Below are 20,751 nucleotides of genomic sequence, written 5' to 3' on the forward strand. Positions count from 1 at the left end.
CCTGTTTTTAATGAAAGTAAGACAGCTTCTAGATACCATAGTGTTTTATGCAACTTTTGTGGTTTGGTTGCTCTTTTTTATTGAAGTTGTTCTACAAATGTTATGCCTGCTTGTTAAAAAGTAAAAAGGAGAAACTAGTTTTGTTCCTTTTCTTATTAGATGGCACTCCTGTTTGGAATATGAATAGCTGTTTAGAGGGATGGCATTTTTAACCTATACAACAGAAATAAACAAATTGTAAAGCTATGCTCTTACTAACTTCTTTCTTGACCTTCTTCCTTAAGGAGGTCAGCTTTCTCTGTTGGACCTGTAATAATTAAGCAGATACCCCTAGAAAAAAGGCACATATACAGGAACTTTTCGGGATAATTTTTCTCAGAAATTCTCAGTGGACATTATCTCCACATCCAGGATAATGGAGTTTCAAAGCCACAACATTATCAGTGACTGTCACATTCTATTCTCCAGCAGAATAGTTTTTCAGAGGGCTGAAACGTGAGAGAGCAACAACTGGAAGGAAGACTCAAGAGGAAAATGAGCCAAACCCAAAAGGGGTATCAACACCTATGGACCTTGAGACATTTCTCTACTTCCTCAATTTCATCCCAAACTGTTCATCTGCCACAGAAAAAGAAAAGTATTTTATAATAAAAACCATCTTAAGAATCTGCTATTGAAAAAAAAGCTTGTGAGCAAATGTCAATCAGCCATTATCAGTATCTCAAAACCCATCCTAAATTATTTTCAAATGCATGAAGTATCCCAAAATTAAAACCGCAATTACGATTCTTTAACTGTCTGTATTAAAAGTTGCCATCAGCTGACTGACATTCAAATTTTATCTCTTCTTACTCATCTATGCCGTAATGCATGAATCAACAGTGCATTTGGGGTTTGTTTTAAAACATTTTAAAAAACAAATAATTAGCTACAGAGGTACATGGATATGCAATAGCAGTTAAGTGTGATGGCTTTTGTGATACTGATGCAGTAAACTACCACATGTATCAAAATGTTTTATTAATTTAAAAGATTACCGTTAACATAAGGAAGATGAATGCAGTTATTCCTAGAATGAGGATTTCTTTATTCCCTTTACTTTCTGCATGCAACTTGCGATAATACGGTCCTATGAGGTAAGTCTTTATAACAAGACATATAAGAAAAACAGCAGCCAGAGAAAAGAGAATTTGGCCAATCAGTATCAGTATTCTCAGTATTTCCTTGAAAATGCTGGAAGAGAAGAACAAACAAAACATTTCTTTCAAGTGCTCTCATGCCTCCCAACCAGTTCCCCTTAAGTGAAAAGATCTAATTCCACAGATGTTCAAAACTGAGTAGCTACAGTAAGATACTTAGACACATTAGTAAACAAGATGAATACTAAATCTGCTGAGCGCCCAGCAATCTCTTCTACAACCTAGAATTTACTTCCATGTTGACTCAAAGAGATTTTGTGGATTGATCTTCAAGGTAAGCCATCAGGCTCAATAATGCTATCACGTTGTCTTTGACAAAAATAGGTCTTGAGGGAATAAAGTAACTGAAGAAATTAACTTATTTTTTTTACAAAAACTTTTCACTACAAATTTGAAGTGCTGGACAGGACTAAGGCAGCTAGAGCAGAACTGACGTTAACTGTAGCGCTCTCGTATTCATATATGCAATCTACATACTAATTAGAAAGGGATGGGGGGAAGATACATATACTTTTTTTTTTTTTACCTGGAATGCGTGCTCACTCCTGCTTGAATAAGTGTAGGCATGACAGCTATAAATAAACCAAGCTGCACATCCTGCATCACCAACATGCCAAGCAGCACGCTACTGTAGTCAATATCCCCTGTACACCAACAAAGCAGTCACGGAAACATTCATCAGAATCTAGGAGTGCTTGCAGTGCTCAGAAATCTAGAAATGTCTTCATCAAATGGAGGCTAATTATAGTTCTCAATGGGGTGAGGTCATTCAAAGCCTTCTGTTTACTGTTTTTTTCCCTCAGCAGTAAGTAAATTAAAATATACATAAATAAAAATATATTAAAAATATAAATAAAGTATTCATATGAAGCTTTTGTTACACAATAAAAATATAGACTTTGCTTAGCAGCTAAGCACTAGTTATGCATTTACTGGAACTCCATCACTGAAAACATACAGTCTTTAGAATAGCAGACACATGTAAGAGTCTGCATGTGTAAAATATACGCTTTGAATTTAGGCATTAGAATATGAATATTCTAGGGGGTGGGGAGAACTTTAATGCAGTATGTATGAGGGAGGTTTAAGTGGAAGAAAGCAGGATTGCAAAACTTTTGAAAGGAAACATTTAGATGTCTTTGAGAAGCTAGCAACATAGCACTTGAAGGTACTTATTTGAAGAGCTGTTACCTATGAAAGACTACTTGAGCTGGTCTTAGTTTGCCGAAGAAGGACACGAATTACTTAAGTTAGCCTTTCTGCCCTGATGACAGACTGGTAGTAACGGTCTAACCTGGTAACCTCTTAAAAAGCACAAGCATTCAAGACCCTCAGTGAAGTAAATTCTTAACATGGTACTGATTGGGCTACACTGTGTTTTTCTGAAGAGGACTGGCTATGTAAATAGCAGGCACACCTCTTAACAAGAATACATGCAACGCTGGCCGGTGTTAAAGAAGGATGATCATTTGTAACCAAACTTAACAGTGGATTTTAGTTTTGTTTCATTTTTTAAGTAGTTTCTCATAATATGACAAAGTCAACTGCTTTCAAATTTGATTGTAGATACTACAGTAGTCCATATTTAAAATCACACTTACCTTCTTTATCACCCCGAACACTACCTGCAAGAAATCTTGACACCAATGGCGTACTTGATAAAGATAAACAAGTGGAAATGAAGACACTTTGTGTTGGTCTAATTTGGAGCAAGTGTCCCCATAGTAAACCAAACGCAATCATCAGAACCGTCATGTAGCAGGGTCCTTGCAAAGATATTTTCCATACCTTGGGAAGAACACAAGTTCTTATGATAAAGTCTGACCTCACTTTTCTCACTGATAAGTTACAATGATTTTCAGCACAAATAAGCAGTTAAAGACGCATGATTTGTGGCTGCAGTGCTGGGCCACAGAAGTAATAGGCTCTCATCCTATATATCCTAAAACTCTTAAGCTATTATGCCTAGAAGATAATATTCTATGCCAGAAGGCTCATTACCAGAAATTAGGTAAATTTCCCAGAGCTCACAGACAAATTAAGGGCCAAAAGGTCCAGTATGGGATGAAATAGATTAAAATCATCAAATGGAAGACCGGTTATTTGATGTGATTCTAGGGTGGGGAAAAAATCATCATCAATGCCAGCAGCTCGCTCCACAATACTGAGCACGCAGCTCTGAAGTAACAATGTACATACTACAGTTTAGGAACCTTTGAATTACTGATTTTTATTTTTGACTTTAGATGGACTAGAAATAGCAGATTAAGCTAAATGCTCATAAGTTTTAACACATTTCAATTAAAGCTTTTACAGTCTCATGAACTCACAAGCATCAGTTTAAGAACAAATCACACAATGCAACTCTTTGTTGCAACTCTCTTCATATGCAACTCTCTTCATATTTCACAGCAGTATTTTCCACTATGAAAATTCTAGCTGGTTTATGAGTAACTTTTTTTTTTTCCATTAAGACCAAAAGAAACTTGTACCTTTTTGCTGAATCCTGATGCCACATCATGTAATACCCGAGACTGTGCTAACATACTTGCAGAATCAGTTTATTAGTCAGTACAGCATGTATCATCAATTCAGTATGCAGTACTTAAACTGATTTTTATTTTTTTTTTTAAATAAGAGGACTGGCAAACATCACTGGACACTCCATAACAGCAACTGCATGTTACTGCATGTTAAAATAAAGCAGAGATGGATTGCCATAAACTGTGTGAGATTTTTCTGGTAATCCAACTGTTCTACTAAAAATGAAGAGAAATAGCAAAGGCTTTTATTGGAGACACCAAATAAATAATGCATTCTGTTTTTTCCAACGAGTTAAAGGGAAGAAGCAAGTGTCATATTTGTCTTTTCAAAAATGTACAAAGTTACACCAGTGTATTATAGGGAGAATGTAAAAATCTGAAATAGAACTGATAACTTGAACGTTAGCAACTAAATCCTGTAATGGAGAGGCATTATACAAAAATACCTTTCTTAATCTTTCAGGAGAAAATTCCAGACCAACTAGAAAGAGAGTGAAGAATACACCAAACTCTCCTAATGTCTCCACCTGTACAATAGACTTTAAAAAAAAAAAAAATCAGTGCACAGCAGTCTACTTATAATACAAATTATACGTCCATATACAAAATAAATTGTTTCTCGTTATGTTTCCACAGTTAGTTCACTTGTTGGTCATATGACATCAGAAGTTCCCTCAGAATCTTTAGGGTTCAAACTTTTTCCCATCACCTGGCTGCTACTAGATAATTTGGTTGGATAGTGCTGGTCACACAAAATGCACATGTGTCATTGATCTAGGTAAGCTTGCTTGCTTGTTGAATATAAATAGGTTAGTTTTATGCATATGCTATTAAACCCCCAAGGCTTGCATTCCAGAAGTTACTTCTGTCTAGTTATTTTATTGGTCTATTGTTATCATCATTCTGCTAGCCTGTAGTTGCTGTTCTGCTCTCCATCCCGTAGAGTCTGTGCATCCATCTCTCAGACCATACAACTACAGTCTTTCCACTTCAGAGAAGGGTGCAGCAGCAAGAACAGCGGTTGTCTTCCTTGTCACAACAGAAAAACCTAACATTTCTTTTCTATGTATTTACAGTCCAGAGCAGAAGAGGACAGGGTCTATCACCAATCATAGAGAAAAGGAGATGGAAACTATCTTCCCTGCCAGATTAGAATCTGCCTGCCTCCTAAATTCCTATGACGTTCAACTTTTTTATGAAATACAGAGGAGATAAAAGGAGAGAGTACATACAAGAAACCCAGTCAATATGAGCATTATCCAGATGAAAAACATTAAATCACAGCTCCACAAGGAACAGGCAGCTCACTAAGAAACTGCCCTAAGGAAACCTCCCTCATCTCTGTTCTGACGACATCATCTTTCTCAGTGTAAGTCTCTGAAAATTCATTATTGAATCTCCTCCTAATGCCAAGCTTACAAACTTGTTTCTCAATCTAAGTGTTCATGTTTTCCAGACCTTCTCAACCCAGAAGTTACGTACTACACAAAGGTTATTATTTAATCTCAGTCTTAGAATATGAAATTTTGAAAGTGTAGCATTTGTAGCCTTCTCTTCCAATATGAGATTGACAAAATCCTACAATTTCTACTCATCCCTACTTACTTTTGAGCCCAACAGTCACTTTCAACAAAAATCCACATAAGAGCAGAGGTTGCAAAGACAGTAAGTTCCAAGCAGTTATGTGGATATCAATGTAATAGAAATGTGTAACTTAACTGGACATTACCACGCAACCTTAAAAAGTGTTCTGTTTTGCCTGCTGGCTAAACAATCTGTTAATGCACACCAGACCACGAATCAAAACACGTGCAACGGCTAGCCAACCACAGCCCACAGTTTCACATTGAGCTAGTAATCAGGGTACACGTGATGGAGCTAAAAAGGTTCAAGAGACTTGAGGAATGTGGGCAGGGGACTGGAAAACAACTAGGGTGACTAGGATGGATGAAAGAGCTACAGAGATGCAAAATAACTCTCTAGGAAGCCAAGCTATGGTACTCAGGAAACTACTTGTTTTAAACGCTTCCTCTACTGCCAACATTGACTTTTTGTAAGTTTCTGAATATCTGATGTCATTTAAATAATTTGGCTCTCAAATGTGATGCTTTATGATTAAAGACAAACAGAAAAGAAACAAACAAACAAAAAAAAAACCCCACAACACACAACCTTCAGCTTTCGCTTTCAACAATTGCTTATGTCATGATTATACAGGAGAAAAAAATTGAAAACAAAACAATTCAAAGACATAAAATTTTAAGGCCTCATTTTGTAAAGTTCCAGGTTTGGGGTTTTTTATTTATTTTTAAATACATTTGAGGTTGGCAATACCATATTCTTTTAAAACTACTTTTAAAGATTCCAACAAATTAAATCAGTCAAGAAGCAACTTGCACACTTACCTTGATACTATTTAGTCCTGATGGTCCTAAGAGTACTCCACAGATGATATACCCAAACATGGTTGGCAATCCTATTGTTGTGCACAGCCAGCCACATGGCAAAGACAACATTCCTATTGTCACAATATCCTAAATATGCAAGATTTACAAATGCATTAATATAAAGGACATACAAATTTGTGATTAAAGACTATTATCTTTCAAAATACAAATAGCACTGTAAAATTAAATGTGAAATACTGCCTGTGAAAAGAAAACACAACTTCAGTAAGCTAACCTGAACATTTTGTTGTAGGTGTAAGCACTGCAGTTTTGCAGATGAAGCAGATGTGGTACTGACCTTAAGTAACTGGTAGCTTTGGAGACTTTTAATCAATTTATTAGATATTTTAAATACATTATAGGAAATAGACATTTTCCTGGGGAATTGTGAGGGGAAGGGCACTTTGCGTTGAAACAAAATGGAATAACAGATCCATTTTGGTTTGGGTGTTTTTTAAAAAATAAAAAAATAAAAAAATATTCCAATCCAGTTATTCCTCATGAAGCACAAATGCAATTAAAAACATGTCTATGTATTTTCCAGCATCCCGTTTTTCACAAGACACAAACAGATAAATTCTCTCTAGTGACAATATGCAAATGGCTTATCAGGGAAAGCAGTAGCTTGCTTTAATACTGTGCAGTCCAAGAGAAGGGATGCTGCCCCAAAGGTACAACAAGTTAAATCAAATAAAAACAGAGAGGATTCATGCAGCATCGCAATCAGTCTTGTGAAGACTATACTAGGAGTAGGGAAAGCACTGGCCAGATCGCCAGTACACAGGGGAATCATGAATGGGGACAAATGCTAAAACTATATTAAATCCAATCAAGCAGTACTGGCATGCAAACTAGTGGGACTAAATCTTACCAAAGCAAATGACAAGAACGTCTCCAAAACATTTACCTTTATGAAATGATGATCAGCACGAGGAATCGTTGAATCCCTGGGCTTGGTAAGGATATACTGATTGTTCTGGGAATCAATAAGCATACTAAGACCTAAGTCATCCTCTACTTCTCTTTTTGAAGCATTTCTTTTGGAGTTGGCTTCATCTTCTTCCACCCTTAAAACCGCTTCAAAGTTAACACCTCTTACCTGTGAAAAAAAGAAAGCAATTAACAAAAAAAAAAAAAGGGGGGGTGTCAATGAAGCATACAGTAAAAAGCAAAAGACTATTAGTTGTGCTTGAAGTTGCTCCAGAATTTGTTGACAGACTACAAGTACTGCAGTTTACTGCAGTTTCTTCTTAGAGAAGTCTTTCCATCTCTATCAAAATTTCATGTCCATAACTGAAAAGCCTATAATTTGCTTTACATTTTAAAAACAAGGGGATTTCTAGACCTCTTTAGCCAAGCTGTCCAACCAAAAAATACAGAGACAAGGTTTCAAAGCTGTAAAATTCCAATTCAGTATTTTTAATTGCATTTAATCTGAAATTTTTTTTTTGAAAAAGCTTTATCACATTTAAAACACAAAAGGTTGGACTGAAATATAACATTTTATTCCTTTGAACAAAAACAATTAGAGATGACAAAGTGATTTTCAGTTCACAAAAATCTGAAATAATGACTGCAATCCAAGTCAAGAAAAAGTCACTGTCCTTTAAATTTGAAGGAGAGAGAATAAGAACTGTTTCTACCTAGCTCTGTCTTTAGTGCCTGTGAGGACAGCAGGATGATTTCACTATTCGTTGTATTTTAAATAATGTAGATTTTACCACTATTCAGCAACAGTTCAGGTTGTTACTTCTTTCAGACTCCAGTAAAGAGAGAGTAGGCTGTTGTCATTCCAATGACTGAGTACAAAACATTACACTTTTCTGGATTGCCATATTTTGCCCAAGGTACTCCCCAATTTAATGATGAAATGTCATATAGATGACATAAGTCATCTACAAAACAGCCTCCTATTTTTCTTCGCTGATTCCCCAGCACATTTCCCCAAACTGTTCAGATAAACATTGCATTTTCAGTATTTAATATTTAACCTGCAATTTTTATCCTTTTCTTCCACTCTTCTGGGGGTGTGTGTGTATAATTAAATAAAAACTTTTGCCACAGGAATGACCTCGTCCCCTGTTTTTGTACGTGATGCAATATGAAGGGCCTCTAAAGAATTGGAAGTCACTAAGAATCAGAGGGGAAAAAAGAAATACGAAACAAATCATGAAGTTTGCAGAATTATTTAGAAGCATAAAACAGCTGCTTCAATCATTAGCATTTTTAGCTGTTGGAGTAAGAGACTGATGATTTTTTTTTTTTTAATGCATTATGAAAGTTGTCTTTTCACCTTTTCTTTTTCCCCACAAAAAACCCTGTCTTTTTGTATATATTTGCCTTTACTTCCCTAAGCTTCCCACTTACCAGGTTATTTTGCATTCCAGAATGAGGTGTCCATTGCCAAGTCTAGCAGACCAAACCATGTTTTCACACTTTCAGCTGACGGGAGAAAGCAGGAGCTGCTGCATGCCACATACATGCAAACTATTCTCACAGTATTGGAGCAAAGGAGAAAGGCTTCCCCACAGTCAGCAAACATGAAGAACTGTTTCTGATCTGAATACACAATAAGTGCCCAATCCTACTGTTTTTCTGTCTTCTTTGCTCCTGACCTCCTCTTCCCACACCCTCATTGCTACTCCGGGGATACTAAAAGAGAGCTTAGAGCTTACTGTTAAATGTTGGCTCTGCAATATAAAACATACTTTACGCTGACTTTCACACTGGAATTATTTCACTGTTCAGTGCAGTGTCCCCATCTTGCAGATGACTATAACTTTGCCTAAAAACCAAAGTACTACTAAGCCAACATCTGTTCAAGTATTTTCTTGGGAATTTAATGTTATGACATTTGCAACAGTGTTCACTAAGCAAAATTATCTTATAAAATAAGCAAAATTATCTTATAAAATACATCAGCAGTGAAGCATCTACTTTGAAGCTCTGGAACTCCAAATAGAGTTTGTTATATGTTCCTTTGTACTTGGTAGCTTGTGTGTCTGGAATCTAACCAAACGTCTTGGCATCAAAATTAAAAATGTATCAAAGATCATATAAAAGCAATGCAATTGGATAAATACATTCCTCATCTAGTGGAGTTCACAGTCTACATCAGAAACAATATTAGGAAAAAGGGGAAGATGTTTATAAGATTAGGACAATTATGAAAAATAATCTGTTTTTTCTGCATAACATATATAAAAAAATAATCACACATTGCATGGCTATTACAGTGCATTTTTGCTTTTACAAAAGAAAAGGGAACTGACAAAAAGACAGACTATACTAGAAGAGCAAGAGTAGATGGCACAGGTTCAGAGGAGCTTTTAAATACTAATGAATTTGAGGACATAATAAGAGAAAACAGTTAATTTCAGGATTATATTTCCAAAATCAACAACTTCTGAAAGCAGGTTGCATATAACAGAATAAAGTGCGCAAATACTCATCTTGCATTAAGTGGGTTAGCTCAGATTTTTTTTTTTTTTCATTTTTACCTACTACACTTCTCTAATTATGTTCTAATAGACACTTTTCTATCTTTATCAGATTACTGATCATTCTATTTGAGCTTCTTTGTTCTAATGTTCCCGTGTTCTAGCTTACGGGAAAACACACCAGATGCTTCTTGCAAAGATGGAGATGTAAATAGTCCCTCCAGGTTGCATTTCGTGATTCCTTTTCTTTCGTGAATAGACATACAAGCAGAAAACCGAAGGGGTACACCGGAGAAGAAGGATGCGTTGGCATGTTGCCAATTAACAGGTGTAGCTGAAAAAACGTCATTCCAGGTCTCTCTAAAACGTGCCGTTATACCCCAGCGGAACAGAAGAGGGCACTCCAGCTAGCTTGTCCCTTCCCGGCTGTTGGTCCTGGCTGGATAGGATTCCCACTGGCTACAATTCCTGCTATCTGGCATATACAAAATAAAAAGCTGCTTCCACTTTCTCTCAATACAAGTACAGGTACAAAAAAATGGCCTGGCTCTCTACTACAGAGCAACTGCTTTTCCTCCTCAGCAGAATTCAAGAATTATGCTCGCCTCGGAAGTCAACCTGCAAATCCACAAAAACCCTTCAAGAGCAAAAGCCAAATAAAATTGCAACCAATGTTTATGCAAACAGGACCAATTTAGAAGTCTCCAAGGACAGCACAATGGAACACGAGAATAAACTGATGCACTCCCAGCTCCGGATACACACAGCCTTACCTGAGGGATACTGTCCATCATGCAACATAGAAACAATGAATAATGCAAATAGGCCAATGTACAAAAAGCAGAGGAAGTCAGAACATCACAAACACATTTCAGGTCCTTACCTTGAACAATATATCTTTTCCCAGACTGTGAAAACTAACTGCAAGGATTCTTGTTCTCCCATAACTTTCTCAACAAAATGAAAGAGAAAAAAGCAGAGACTATGCTTAACATGATAACTCCATATCCTGCAAAGTCTAAATATCACAGTCCTCACCACCACTGAGATGTTATAACTCTCACAGGCTGTATCAGTGAGATGGACTACACTTGTCACTGTCAAAGCGGCAGCCACAGGGAAGGCTTTCAAATCAAAAACACAGAAATCACTAGCAAAAAGGAGTAATAATTTCTGTTTGCTCACTCCTAACAAGCAATCACTCCACCACTAAATACTTTCTTCTGTTGAAAGGGAAGCAAGAGCAAATGCAAAGCCAAAAAATTTTTGTTTTGCTTTTTTAAAGTAGTCACTAAAATCCTAACAACTATTTAACACAAGAGAAACACCCCTACAGTGCAAATACCAACTAAAAAAAAAAAAATAAATGCACACCAATGAAAAGAGTGAGTCTAAAACATCACTTACAGATTTGTTGTCATCAAAGGCATGCTCTTCTATTTCCTCTTCCAGTCTATCGGCTGCCTTCCTGACATCTTCTAGAATTTCATCAAGCATTGACAGGCTTTTGTTTTGATGCTGCATGTTCTTAAGGGCTTCGACCTGATGTTTTTCTGCTGCTAAGAGTTCAACGTATTCCATTTCTTCCTGTTGAATTTTACAACACACAGATAAAGTGCTGACCAGGCCTTCAAGCAGAAAAACGTTTGACATAAATGTATGCTTCTTTTGACACAAAACATCTTATGAGTGGAATTGCAAAAGCAATATAGACTTCATAATGGTATTTGGAGATTGCTTTCTCTTGTGACAGTTTTCACGGGAGAAAGTGTGCAAGAAAAACAACAACCAAACAAAATATCCACCAATTGCCTTTTCTGATCCATTAAACAGTAGAGCTGCCCTAAGGTTACGATCCAGAAAATACAAGAAAGGAATTACTTTGAGGAACTCCAGGAAACATTTCAAACACAACTAAAGTTTAGAGCTCAGTGCTTTAGCAGGGAAGCATAGTAATGTCGAAAGCATAGCTTTACTAGCTACGACAAACAAATTGGAAAGAAAACACAATGAATCTTAATTTTATAAACCATTTTATAAGCATAGGAAGAGGTCTGTTTATGGTTTCCAAAATTTACAACACTGTGGAAACAGCTACAAAAAAAAATAAAAGCAGTTGGAAAACACTACAGATGAGCAGTCAAGCACTCTAGCTGAGGTTCCTGCTTATGTTTCCCAAGAAACATTTTTCCTATCAGAAATAAAATACTTGACTTTGTCCATATTTTCAGTTTGGGCCTTTTATGAACTTGCACTAATGACTTCTGAAATCCGTGTCTAGGCTTCAAAAGTAAGAAAAGAAAAAATGCTGATGTGGTTTGATATGGTGTAAAAATATTTCAGTAGCTTCTCTGATAAAGTTATGATGTTTCATTTTTCTTTGGATGTTTCAGGTTCAAAAAAAACCCAAAAAAGTAAGTTTATTTACTGATCAAGACGGGATTTCACACTGCACCTTCTAAATAGTTACCAAGACTATAACCAAACATAATACTTTGTGTACTGACATAGTATAATTTGAGATTTTTTGGAAAACAGATAAGATGCCTCACTTCACATGCCTACATTCTTTTAAAGATGCACTGGTTGAGAAAGAAAACAACTATGAATGAGGAAACACATGCAATGGCAGGCTTCTTCCTTTCAGTTAGATTCAGGATGCTGAAAATATTTAGATGAGACCCTACAGCTGTTCTTTAAGAGAGCCAATATTATTACCAAGGGAAAAAAAAAAAAAAGACCCGGCAAAAAATATAAGCAATCTCTAGGTCAGACTGAATTCCCAGAAAACGCAAGTTTCTGTCTCCATTTTAGATGCCCTGTCATACCCATTTAGAAATCCGATAAAACGTATGTCTCCCTTAGGTTGCGTGTTTTATCTGCTTACCCCACACAGATTTCTTGGATAACCCGGGCACCTAAAATGGTCCTAAGCTATGTTTAAATAACTGGAGCATCCCCTCCTCCACACATGTTTGCGGATGGACATTTTTCCCCTTGAAACCTGCAAGAGCATGCCTGTAATTTAATCAGTTCCCTGATGCCAAGACAAGAGTATGTTCAGTACAGCCTGTAACTGTAGCTTAACCCCTTTTAAAATCCTCACAGTCAGATGAATACTTCTGGTTGTGAGGAAACCACAGAATTGCTGGCTCTTCTCTGTTGGTGTTTAGAATTACCATAGTTACACTGGCATGATGAAAACTACCCGGTTCCCAAAATAACTGGAGTTGGGAAAAACGTAACTATTAATGTGTTTGGCCCAATGTCAACTACTTTAGTTCTTATGCAACACATAAGCAAGAGAGACAGTCACTCTCATGCAGCCTCAAGGAAAAACATTTCCTATCTGTTGTTCTCTGCTAGCAGACATTGCTTGAAAGATGTAAAAAACAGCCCCCATATGAGCTACAGATTCTTTTCTCGGTCAGCAGCAACTTAGAACACGAGATAGAATTGACAAGGTTTAGATTCTTTCCTCTCAAAAAGGGAACGGGTTTTGGGTGCAGGGAGCCGATCAGTCCTTTCTGTCGGCGAAGACCAACTGGCTGAACAGTTGAACTGCAGAAAAAGAAATAAGGCTCTAATTCTCAAGAAGTTAACCTTCTCTGAATAGCAAGGTAAAAGAGCTTTGAAAAAAATCTGAGTTTAGCTGTAAATTCCTTTAATTAATGAAGGCAAAGGTTTTTGTGTTCTATTAAAGCGGCACCCCTGTTTTCACCTACAGTCCAGTGTCATGGCAGTAGAGTGGGACAATCACAGAGAACGGTGTCCACGAAAAGGACAAGCTCTTAAACAGCCTGCTACATGTTAAGCAGAAGTGCATCACAGTATAAACACTGTTCCACGACTCATGCCGGGATTGGAGACATCTGATCACAAGGTACATACTAAGCAATCTTTTAAGCAAGGTAATACAGAGAAGGATTGTGCTGCACTAAACAGGAGTTTAGGAACACCCAGAAAACACATGAGCGAAATGAAGTAAGATTAAGTAAGGCTTTGGGGCAATGCTGGTTAAGGATGCAGCGTTGCTGTTGCTCTCTGCTGTTTAATCAGGGGTGAAAAAAGGACATTCAGAGGAGGATGCATCTTTGCACTGTTTGTGAGTTATTTTTTCCATCATTGTCCAAGTAGCAGGCACCTGAACCTCCACGCAGGTTCCTGGAGCAAAGGAAGGCAGAATCTATTTTTACCACTTCTTTCTTCCCCTTCCCCCACCATGAATGACTCCGCTACACCTTTTCCCAGCAGCAGAAACAGCAAGAAATGTATCAGACATGCATACATATCCCAACACTAAAGACTTCTAAATACTTCCACTCAACAGAAATAAAACAAAGGGAAGAGTCCAGCACCCTCTACAGTCATTTCTGTTTTCCATTTAATCCCTGCTTAAAAAAAGAAAGGATTGTCTTATAAGTACACCAACAAAGTAATCATTACAGTAAAATGAAACCAGAACAAAATTGGACCTAATGTATGTCTTCTGAAGTAAGAACAAGCGTCCCCCCCCAAAAAAAAGACATCCCATGTAATTTTCATCTTTTTGGCACGCATTTCCCCAGTAACCTTTGTTTTACTTTATGTAACAATTATAAGATTAAGAACAACAAATATTGTTTAAATAATCATGTGAATGACATAAGAAGGAAGGGCGTAAAAGATTACTTGTTCAAGTGAATATCTTGATATGGTAATACAAAGAAGGCCTACATGGTCCACCTCCGCAGAAGTAAAGTTTTGACAGGACACGCATCTGTAACACATCATTATACACAGAGACCTCCTTTTATGCGAAAAATGAGGAAACACCATTCTCAAGTTCAAGGATAGATTACTTCAGTATTTTACAGTAACATTGCCAAGAATTAGGTAAATGAGAAAGAAGATTCTGGACAGCTTCACTGCTGCTATCTTAAGAGGTCTGAGAAAATAAAAAAGGTGGAAAATCAAGTAATTTTCATCACAATCACTACCATTTCTATGCAGCAGAGGCTGGCACTACCATTAAGTGCCAATATCAAAGTCATATTGAGCACTTCATTGGAACACACCTAGATCCAAGCTACTCCCATCCAAATTTGTGGTAATTCAGTCTTTGTTTTCACTACACAGACCACTCCAGCCTCCCAAGTCTGCAACCTAACTTCTATGTCCACCAGCCTTTTTGCCACAATTTACAGCACACTGTTCTTGCACACAATCTTTTGCCATCTTCACCTGTTAAGATCTGCACGTCTCTTACACAAACGCCCTTTAGAGATTCTCTGAGCTCAGATGCTATATCCCAATTATATTTTTTCCCTTCTCTTGCTCCCTTGTGCAAGGGCAGCCTCTTCTTTTAAAAGACAGAAAACAAAATATTTAATACATCCCTCCAGTGGCTGAGGGATAGAGCAAGGAAAAGAGCAATTTAAATACCAAATCAATTAAACGACATTTTCTCTCAATGGGAGACTTTCAGTACACGGTCTGAGCACTACCAACTCCAGTAGACAGTGGCAGATTGTGCATACCCTAACAGGTCTGCATTGACACGGGAATTCAAATTTTCCATTAAGTACTCGTGCTCAACTGTTACTCATCTGTGCTTTTCTTGGTAAAGTTATTCTCAGCCGGCTCTTCCCTCGAAGCACTGTTTTTCAAATCTGTACTTTTTAGGCTAGGTGTGCTGTGCTGTGATTAAAAATCTAGTCATCTCATATATTTGCACGTCCATTTTACCCACATCTATACCAATATGGAAATAAAAGGCTAGAAGTCATGCTGTTTAAATTGCAGATTTTGGTTGAGCAGTTCTCATTTAAAGTGGGAAAAACAGTTAGTATTTTGCCAATTTATGGCATTATGTCCACTCTGATAAACCCACTGGTTTATCTAGTGCAGCTGTGCTACGTGCACTGACTCACTTCCTGTATCCCTTTTCCTTTAACATAATATTTGTCATAGGTTTTATGATTATGCTTAGTTTTGTTTTGAGTAAGAAATATTGACTGCTAGTAACTTTTAAGCTCCAGACCAGAATTACTTCTAATTTTACTAATGAAAACAAATACTTCACTCAAAATCCATTTTAAACGGCAAAACACTGCAAGTTTCACGTAGGTACACCTTTTTATTAAAACAGATTGAAACTGTGCCATAAAAAAAAGTTAAAATCACAAGTAGAACATTAATACTCTAGTAAAAAACATGGGGGAACTAACCTTAATTGCAGCTTCTCTCAAGGCTTCCAGTCTCTGTCTGCTGCTTTCTTTCATATTTACAACATCTTTGTAATCACCCTGTAGGGCTCTCTGGAGGCCGTGGATTGCTTGAAAGACTGAGTTTTCACTTTCATTTAGCTCCTTTTGGAAAATTTCAAAGGTATGCACCTGAAAAAGTTTCTCTTCATCTGACAGCCCTGCATCCTTCTCAACTGCTCTTATAGCATTTTTTAGTTTGTTGAGAACAACGTTCTTTTGGCGAAGAAGGCCAGACAGTTTTCTGCAGCTCTCCAACACCCACTGCTTTCTCTGAGCGATAACAGCTCCTTTCCCACGGTGCAGCTTTATTGCATGTTTTACTACATCTTCATGTTCTGCAGGATTTGCTAACTGGCCACAAGGCAGTGAAACCAACGTCCATAGGGAAATAAATCCAGTCACCCTCATTCTTCACTTTTTATTGCTGTTGGGAAAAACTGATAATCCACAACTGCTCAAAGCTTTCTGCTACGTGGTTTCTGCATCTCCAGTATGTATACCATGCTGCAAGACAGTACCAATCAGTTACCAAACATGAAAACGTTGAGCCATTAGGTCAAACAAATGTAGAAAAACTTAAGACTGCATCCTACACTACTATACAGAATGTATATGGTCTCCTTCAAAAAGCAAGAAATAGCCCAAGGTTAGTGATAGATTTTTGTTTTCCCCTTGACTATTTTCTAGATATCGTCTTGTTTTAGAAACACTGAATGGAAAGCTTAGTCATTTCACATGGTAGTGACTTGCACTTCTTACATGAGAGAAAAGCCATTAAAAATATTAAGCCACGATGACATAGGCTGTACTTGAACGTAGCACCAGAACTCATCGTTCTTATCTATCAGAAAGCCTCTTGTATTTTTTCCAAGCCTATCCTAAAAAATTATATCACAACCATTTGTTATTTATACAGCCTCAGAAGCATTAACACACTCAACTACACAAAACATAATGAAAAAAAGCCTAACCGAAACAGATTACATTATCAATCATACTTGTGAAAGAAACATTTCTACAGTAAAGAAATATCAGCAAAACTTCCTGGACTTCTGAGCACTACTAGTTTGCATCAAAAACCTTCACCTGACAGGCTGCATTGCCTTCAGGCATTTTACCTTCAAAGCTAATTATTGATCCTCACGATTTTAAAATAGAGTTACAAGAACACTAAAAGTAAAATCGATTCATTCATAAGTTAATTTCCCAGAAGCTACTTGAATATCTATATTTAAACTGCTGTATTTGCTTTTAACACCAAGCAGGACTGAATTTCCAAACTAAGAATGAATTTCCTTCCCCCAGATCCTACAGGAAAATACTGACATTACCATAAAATAATGAAGTTACATTTTCTTTAAAAATAACCCAACCAAACAAACACAAAACCCCATAAAATCCCTCCACACGCACCACAAAGCTATACATAATGATGTATAAATATATGTACAAAACATACATTTATCACTGAAGCATGGCATTCTAAAAACTCACAACACACACTACATGTTAGTAGATCATCAATAGAGCAGGTATTTGCCTAAAACTTTAGCTGCAATCTTGATCTCTGGGCCAACAGCCTTAATCAGGAACCAACATATGGACAGTGTCATCTGGAAGCAGCCTGTGTACGAGAAAATCTTCTTTTCCTATAATGCAGTGGCAGTCACAATCACAAGTATCCAAGCCAGCCATCATCAATATATAAAATGGGAAGGGAAGAGGGCAAGCACAGCCATGGACTACCTTCATTTTTAAAATGCCCTTCCTCTCTGTTTCAGAAAAAACTGAGGAAACCTGTCTGTGGGTTGGTTTATTTCTTTTCAATGCATGAAATACAAGCCAAAGTATTAGCCAAAGCTATCAATAGTTGACTATGTGCTAGGGTTAACAACATGAAGAGACAAAACATTCAAAATTAAGAACTGAAAGTGTAATTGAAGTAGCAAAAGCATATCTACATCACTCTAATTTCAATAAAATAATAAAGTAGAAATATTTCAGAACACTGATAAAGCTATGAGGTTCACTATTTTTAAGAAATTGGGAAAAAATGACAATCCCCACCACCTGACAAAATTCTAGAGTGATATTTAAGGAAATATTTCTTCACGTACACAAAGTAATACTCTTCCTGTTTAACATGGCTGAAGGAGAGATTTTGCTGAATAGATTACAACCTATTCCTGCAAGAAAGAAGAAGAAGAAAACGCCTAATGTATCTTCAAGCTTCTGTTTGCACATCCTACGTGGTACGTAACTACATAACTAAATTCTGATCAGAGATTTACACTAGTAAGTTTGCCCACTGTGTAAACTTACCACCGTGGTTCAGACACATATAGCAGTTATGTCTCAGTAACAGTGTTTTTTACTTGGCTAGCAAAAACTATTTAGAAAAGTGCCACCTGAGGCAGTGCTCAAAAGCTGTTAAGGGAATAATGACCTCACATATAAAAATATATGATGTGCTTCAGAGTACAAATAAAATGAAAGAGGAAAAAAAGAACCAAACAAAACACAAGTCACTCCTCTCCATGCAGCAGCAGGTATCAAATTAGAGGGAATTCCTGTCGCTTGGAGTCCTTTTTAAGCACAGTTTGTTTTCCGATGGATTGCGGTTCATCTTCCCGATTTTTCCCTTCCTGAACTCCGCACCGTGGCACCGCGTTTCACCGAGCTGGCATCAGACCCTGCCTCCAAGGCAAGCCCCGATCTTCTCTTCGGAAACCCTTTGCGGGTCCTCCCGCACCACCTGCCAGCGCGGCCGCCACCCACACCTTTTCCCCATCCAAAGCTCCTTCTTCCCAGGACCCGCCGGGCAGCCCAGGCCCGCACCCACCTGAGGGCGATGGCAGCCGGAGGGCCGCTTGCCTGCGCCACCGCCTCCTCTCTTCGCCGGTCGGCTTCCAGGCGCCGCCTGGCCGGTACCTCTCCCTGGGGAAAGCCGGGGCGGAGAACGGAGAAAGATCAGGAGAGCGCGGACGCGACCAGCCCCCTTCCCGCCCCCTCATGGCGGCGGAGGGACGGAGGGAGGCGGCCGCCCCGCAGCCCGGCGCTCACCGGCAGCGGCGCTCAACTTTCCGTCCCCGCGGCAGCAGGGCCGGGCCCGCCGCCGCCTTCTCGTAGCCCCTCACCGTCCCCCCGCCCCGCCGCCCACAGTCCAACTCAGAGCGGCGGCGGGCCCGGCCGCTGAGGGGAAGGAGAGGGAGGCAGCCGCCGGCCCCGTGCGCCGCTTCGTCTCTCCGCCCCGCTCACCTGAGGGATGCCGGCAGCGGCCGGGGGAGGGCAAGAAGTAGGGGAATGCGGGAAAGGGGGAAGCGACAGCCGATGAACGGAAGGCGCCGCAGAGCCCCCGTCCTTGCTGAGGGCTGGCCGGCCGCCCCCCCTCCCCCTGAGCCGGTTACCGAGCGCCGGCGCGGCACCTTTAAGCGCAGAGTCAGGCGGGAGCTGTGGTCCGAGCGCCGCCGCCTGATGGGAAGCGCAACCGCGGATCCCCCCACTCTCCCACACGCACTCCCCGCCGTCCCGGCCGCTCTGCGCGACGCACGCCGGGAGACGTAGTCGCCGCCCGGGCCCGGCCCGGCGCAACACCGGGAGGCGCCGGCCCCCCGGTCGGCAGCAGAGGGAAGGCGACGGGCCCCGGCGGGCGCCCACCTCCGCCCCGCCTTTGCGCCTGGCCCCGCGGCGCGGCCGGCCATAGGCGGGGAGGGCGGGGGCCGATGCGCTTGCGCGGGAGGCGGCGCCGGGCGGTGAAGTTGGTGGAAGCGCCGGTGATAAAATGGTAGGTTGTTAAGAGTTGGGGGGGAGGTGGGGAAATTGGGGTGGGGGATGACGACCTTAAACTAGCCCCCAACCACCTGGAGTAGCGAGTCCAGCCCCCCGCACCCTCCTGCCGTTCCGCTCCCTCAGCACCGGTTCCCGCTCCCCTGATGGGGGTGTGTGGGGGGGATAAGTAGGGGATGGTACTGGGAGGGGGGGGCCCGCATGGGCCCTGAGGTGAGGTGGGACAAGCTGGGGGGGGGGGGCACCCGCACCGTGCGGAGCCGGCCTCCCGCCGCCCGGGTCGGGAATGGGGAAGGTCACCGGGGGCGGCGGGGGGGGAGGGACGGGGCGGGCGGCGCCGCCGCGGGTATTTCGAGCGTCGGCAGCCGGCGCGTCGCGTACCTTTGCCTTTTTTGGGCTTGGGGCTGGCGGGGCAGGTTGCCGGAGCCCCGTGTCCCTCGCTCCCGCCCGCCGGCACCGGGACGGTGTTGTGTGTGGGGGGGGAGGCCCTCCCGCCGGCCGACGCCCGGCAGGTGCAGCGGCGGCCGGGCCGCGGGGGCGGCGGGAAAGGTACGCTACGAGCTGGCGTCTCGGAGCTTGGGGCGAGGTACGCCTCCTTGTTTGGGCTCCATCGGTGGGAAGTCGTGGGAGAAAGGCGGCTTCCAAACTTTCACCCCTATAGGGGAGAGTCTATAGGTACCCCTGACCACTGCGTGGGGCATTAGATGCAAACGAACTGCAGGAACTACCATATAGGTTGGCTACTCGAAGTCGTTTCTTATCTCTTATTTCTTCCAACAACTCGGTGTTTCGTTTGGAACCTAGGAAACGACCCCTAAAATGCCTTGGCATTAAGTAGACTTAACATGGGTTTGACTTGGGAGTTGTTGTCAGAGTCCTCTGTTTCGAAGTGGTCGTCGCCGAGTTTGTTGCTGAAAAGAAGTTTGTGTAACTGAGGAAGGTCTTAGTGCAGAGAGACTCTCATAATTAGACCTTAATGAAAATTGAGGGGAGGAGTGTTACGCAGACCTTGCAGTCAAAGGATTATTGAGTGTTTTCTCACGAAAACACACTGTTGTTATCTTTTCAGCTCTTTTCCTGCTTTGCAT

The 20,751-nt window shown here is 40.3% G+C and overlaps 2 protein-coding genes across 11 annotated transcripts in view; one reads left to right on the plus strand and one right to left on the minus strand.

Moving 5' to 3' along the window:
- The window catches only part of TMCO3 (transmembrane and coiled-coil domains 3), a 37,130-nt gene extending 17,854 nt beyond the window's left edge, over positions 1-19,276 (minus strand). For all 5 annotated transcript variants that reach the window (XR_012583987.1, XR_012583989.1, XR_012583990.1 and 2 more), the window contains exons 1-10: positions 19,136-19,276; positions 18,720-18,814; positions 15,839-16,381; positions 11,037-11,216; positions 7,097-7,288; positions 6,148-6,276; positions 4,189-4,281; positions 2,801-2,987; positions 1,726-1,843; positions 1,038-1,233 (exon numbers count right to left, since the gene is read on the minus strand). Coding sequence is in view for 1 of the 5 variants with exons in the window: in XM_074560876.1 (XP_074416977.1) it covers positions 1,038-1,233; positions 1,726-1,843; positions 2,801-2,987; positions 4,189-4,281; positions 6,148-6,276; positions 7,097-7,288; positions 11,037-11,216; positions 15,839-16,285 (1,542 nt within the window). In the remaining 4 variants the exon portion in view is untranslated. The remainder of the gene's footprint in view (positions 1-1,037; positions 1,234-1,725; positions 1,844-2,800; positions 2,988-4,188; positions 4,282-6,147; positions 6,277-7,096; positions 7,289-11,036; positions 11,217-15,838; positions 16,382-18,719; positions 18,815-19,135) is intronic.
- Positions 19,277-19,521: 245 nt separating this feature from the next.
- DCUN1D2 (defective in cullin neddylation 1 domain containing 2) overlaps positions 19,522-20,751 on the plus strand; it is a 30,340-nt gene continuing 29,110 nt past the window's right edge. Inside the window, exon 1 of one of the 6 annotated variants that reach the window (XM_074560904.1) lies at positions 19,522-19,661. In XM_074560904.1, coding sequence (XP_074417005.1) covers positions 19,659-19,661 — 3 coding nt within the window. In that variant the 5' untranslated portion in view covers positions 19,522-19,658. Of the gene's footprint in view, positions 19,662-19,931; positions 20,250-20,751 lie in introns of those variants that run through there. The other 5 variants (XM_074560915.1, XM_074560907.1, XM_074560908.1 and 2 more) reach the window with 5 other exon arrangements.

The sequence above is a fragment of the Larus michahellis genome, chromosome 1, assembly GCF_964199755.1.
Source record: "Larus michahellis chromosome 1, bLarMic1.1, whole genome shotgun sequence".
NCBI classification, from domain to species: Eukaryota; Metazoa; Chordata; class Aves; order Charadriiformes; family Laridae; genus Larus; species Larus michahellis.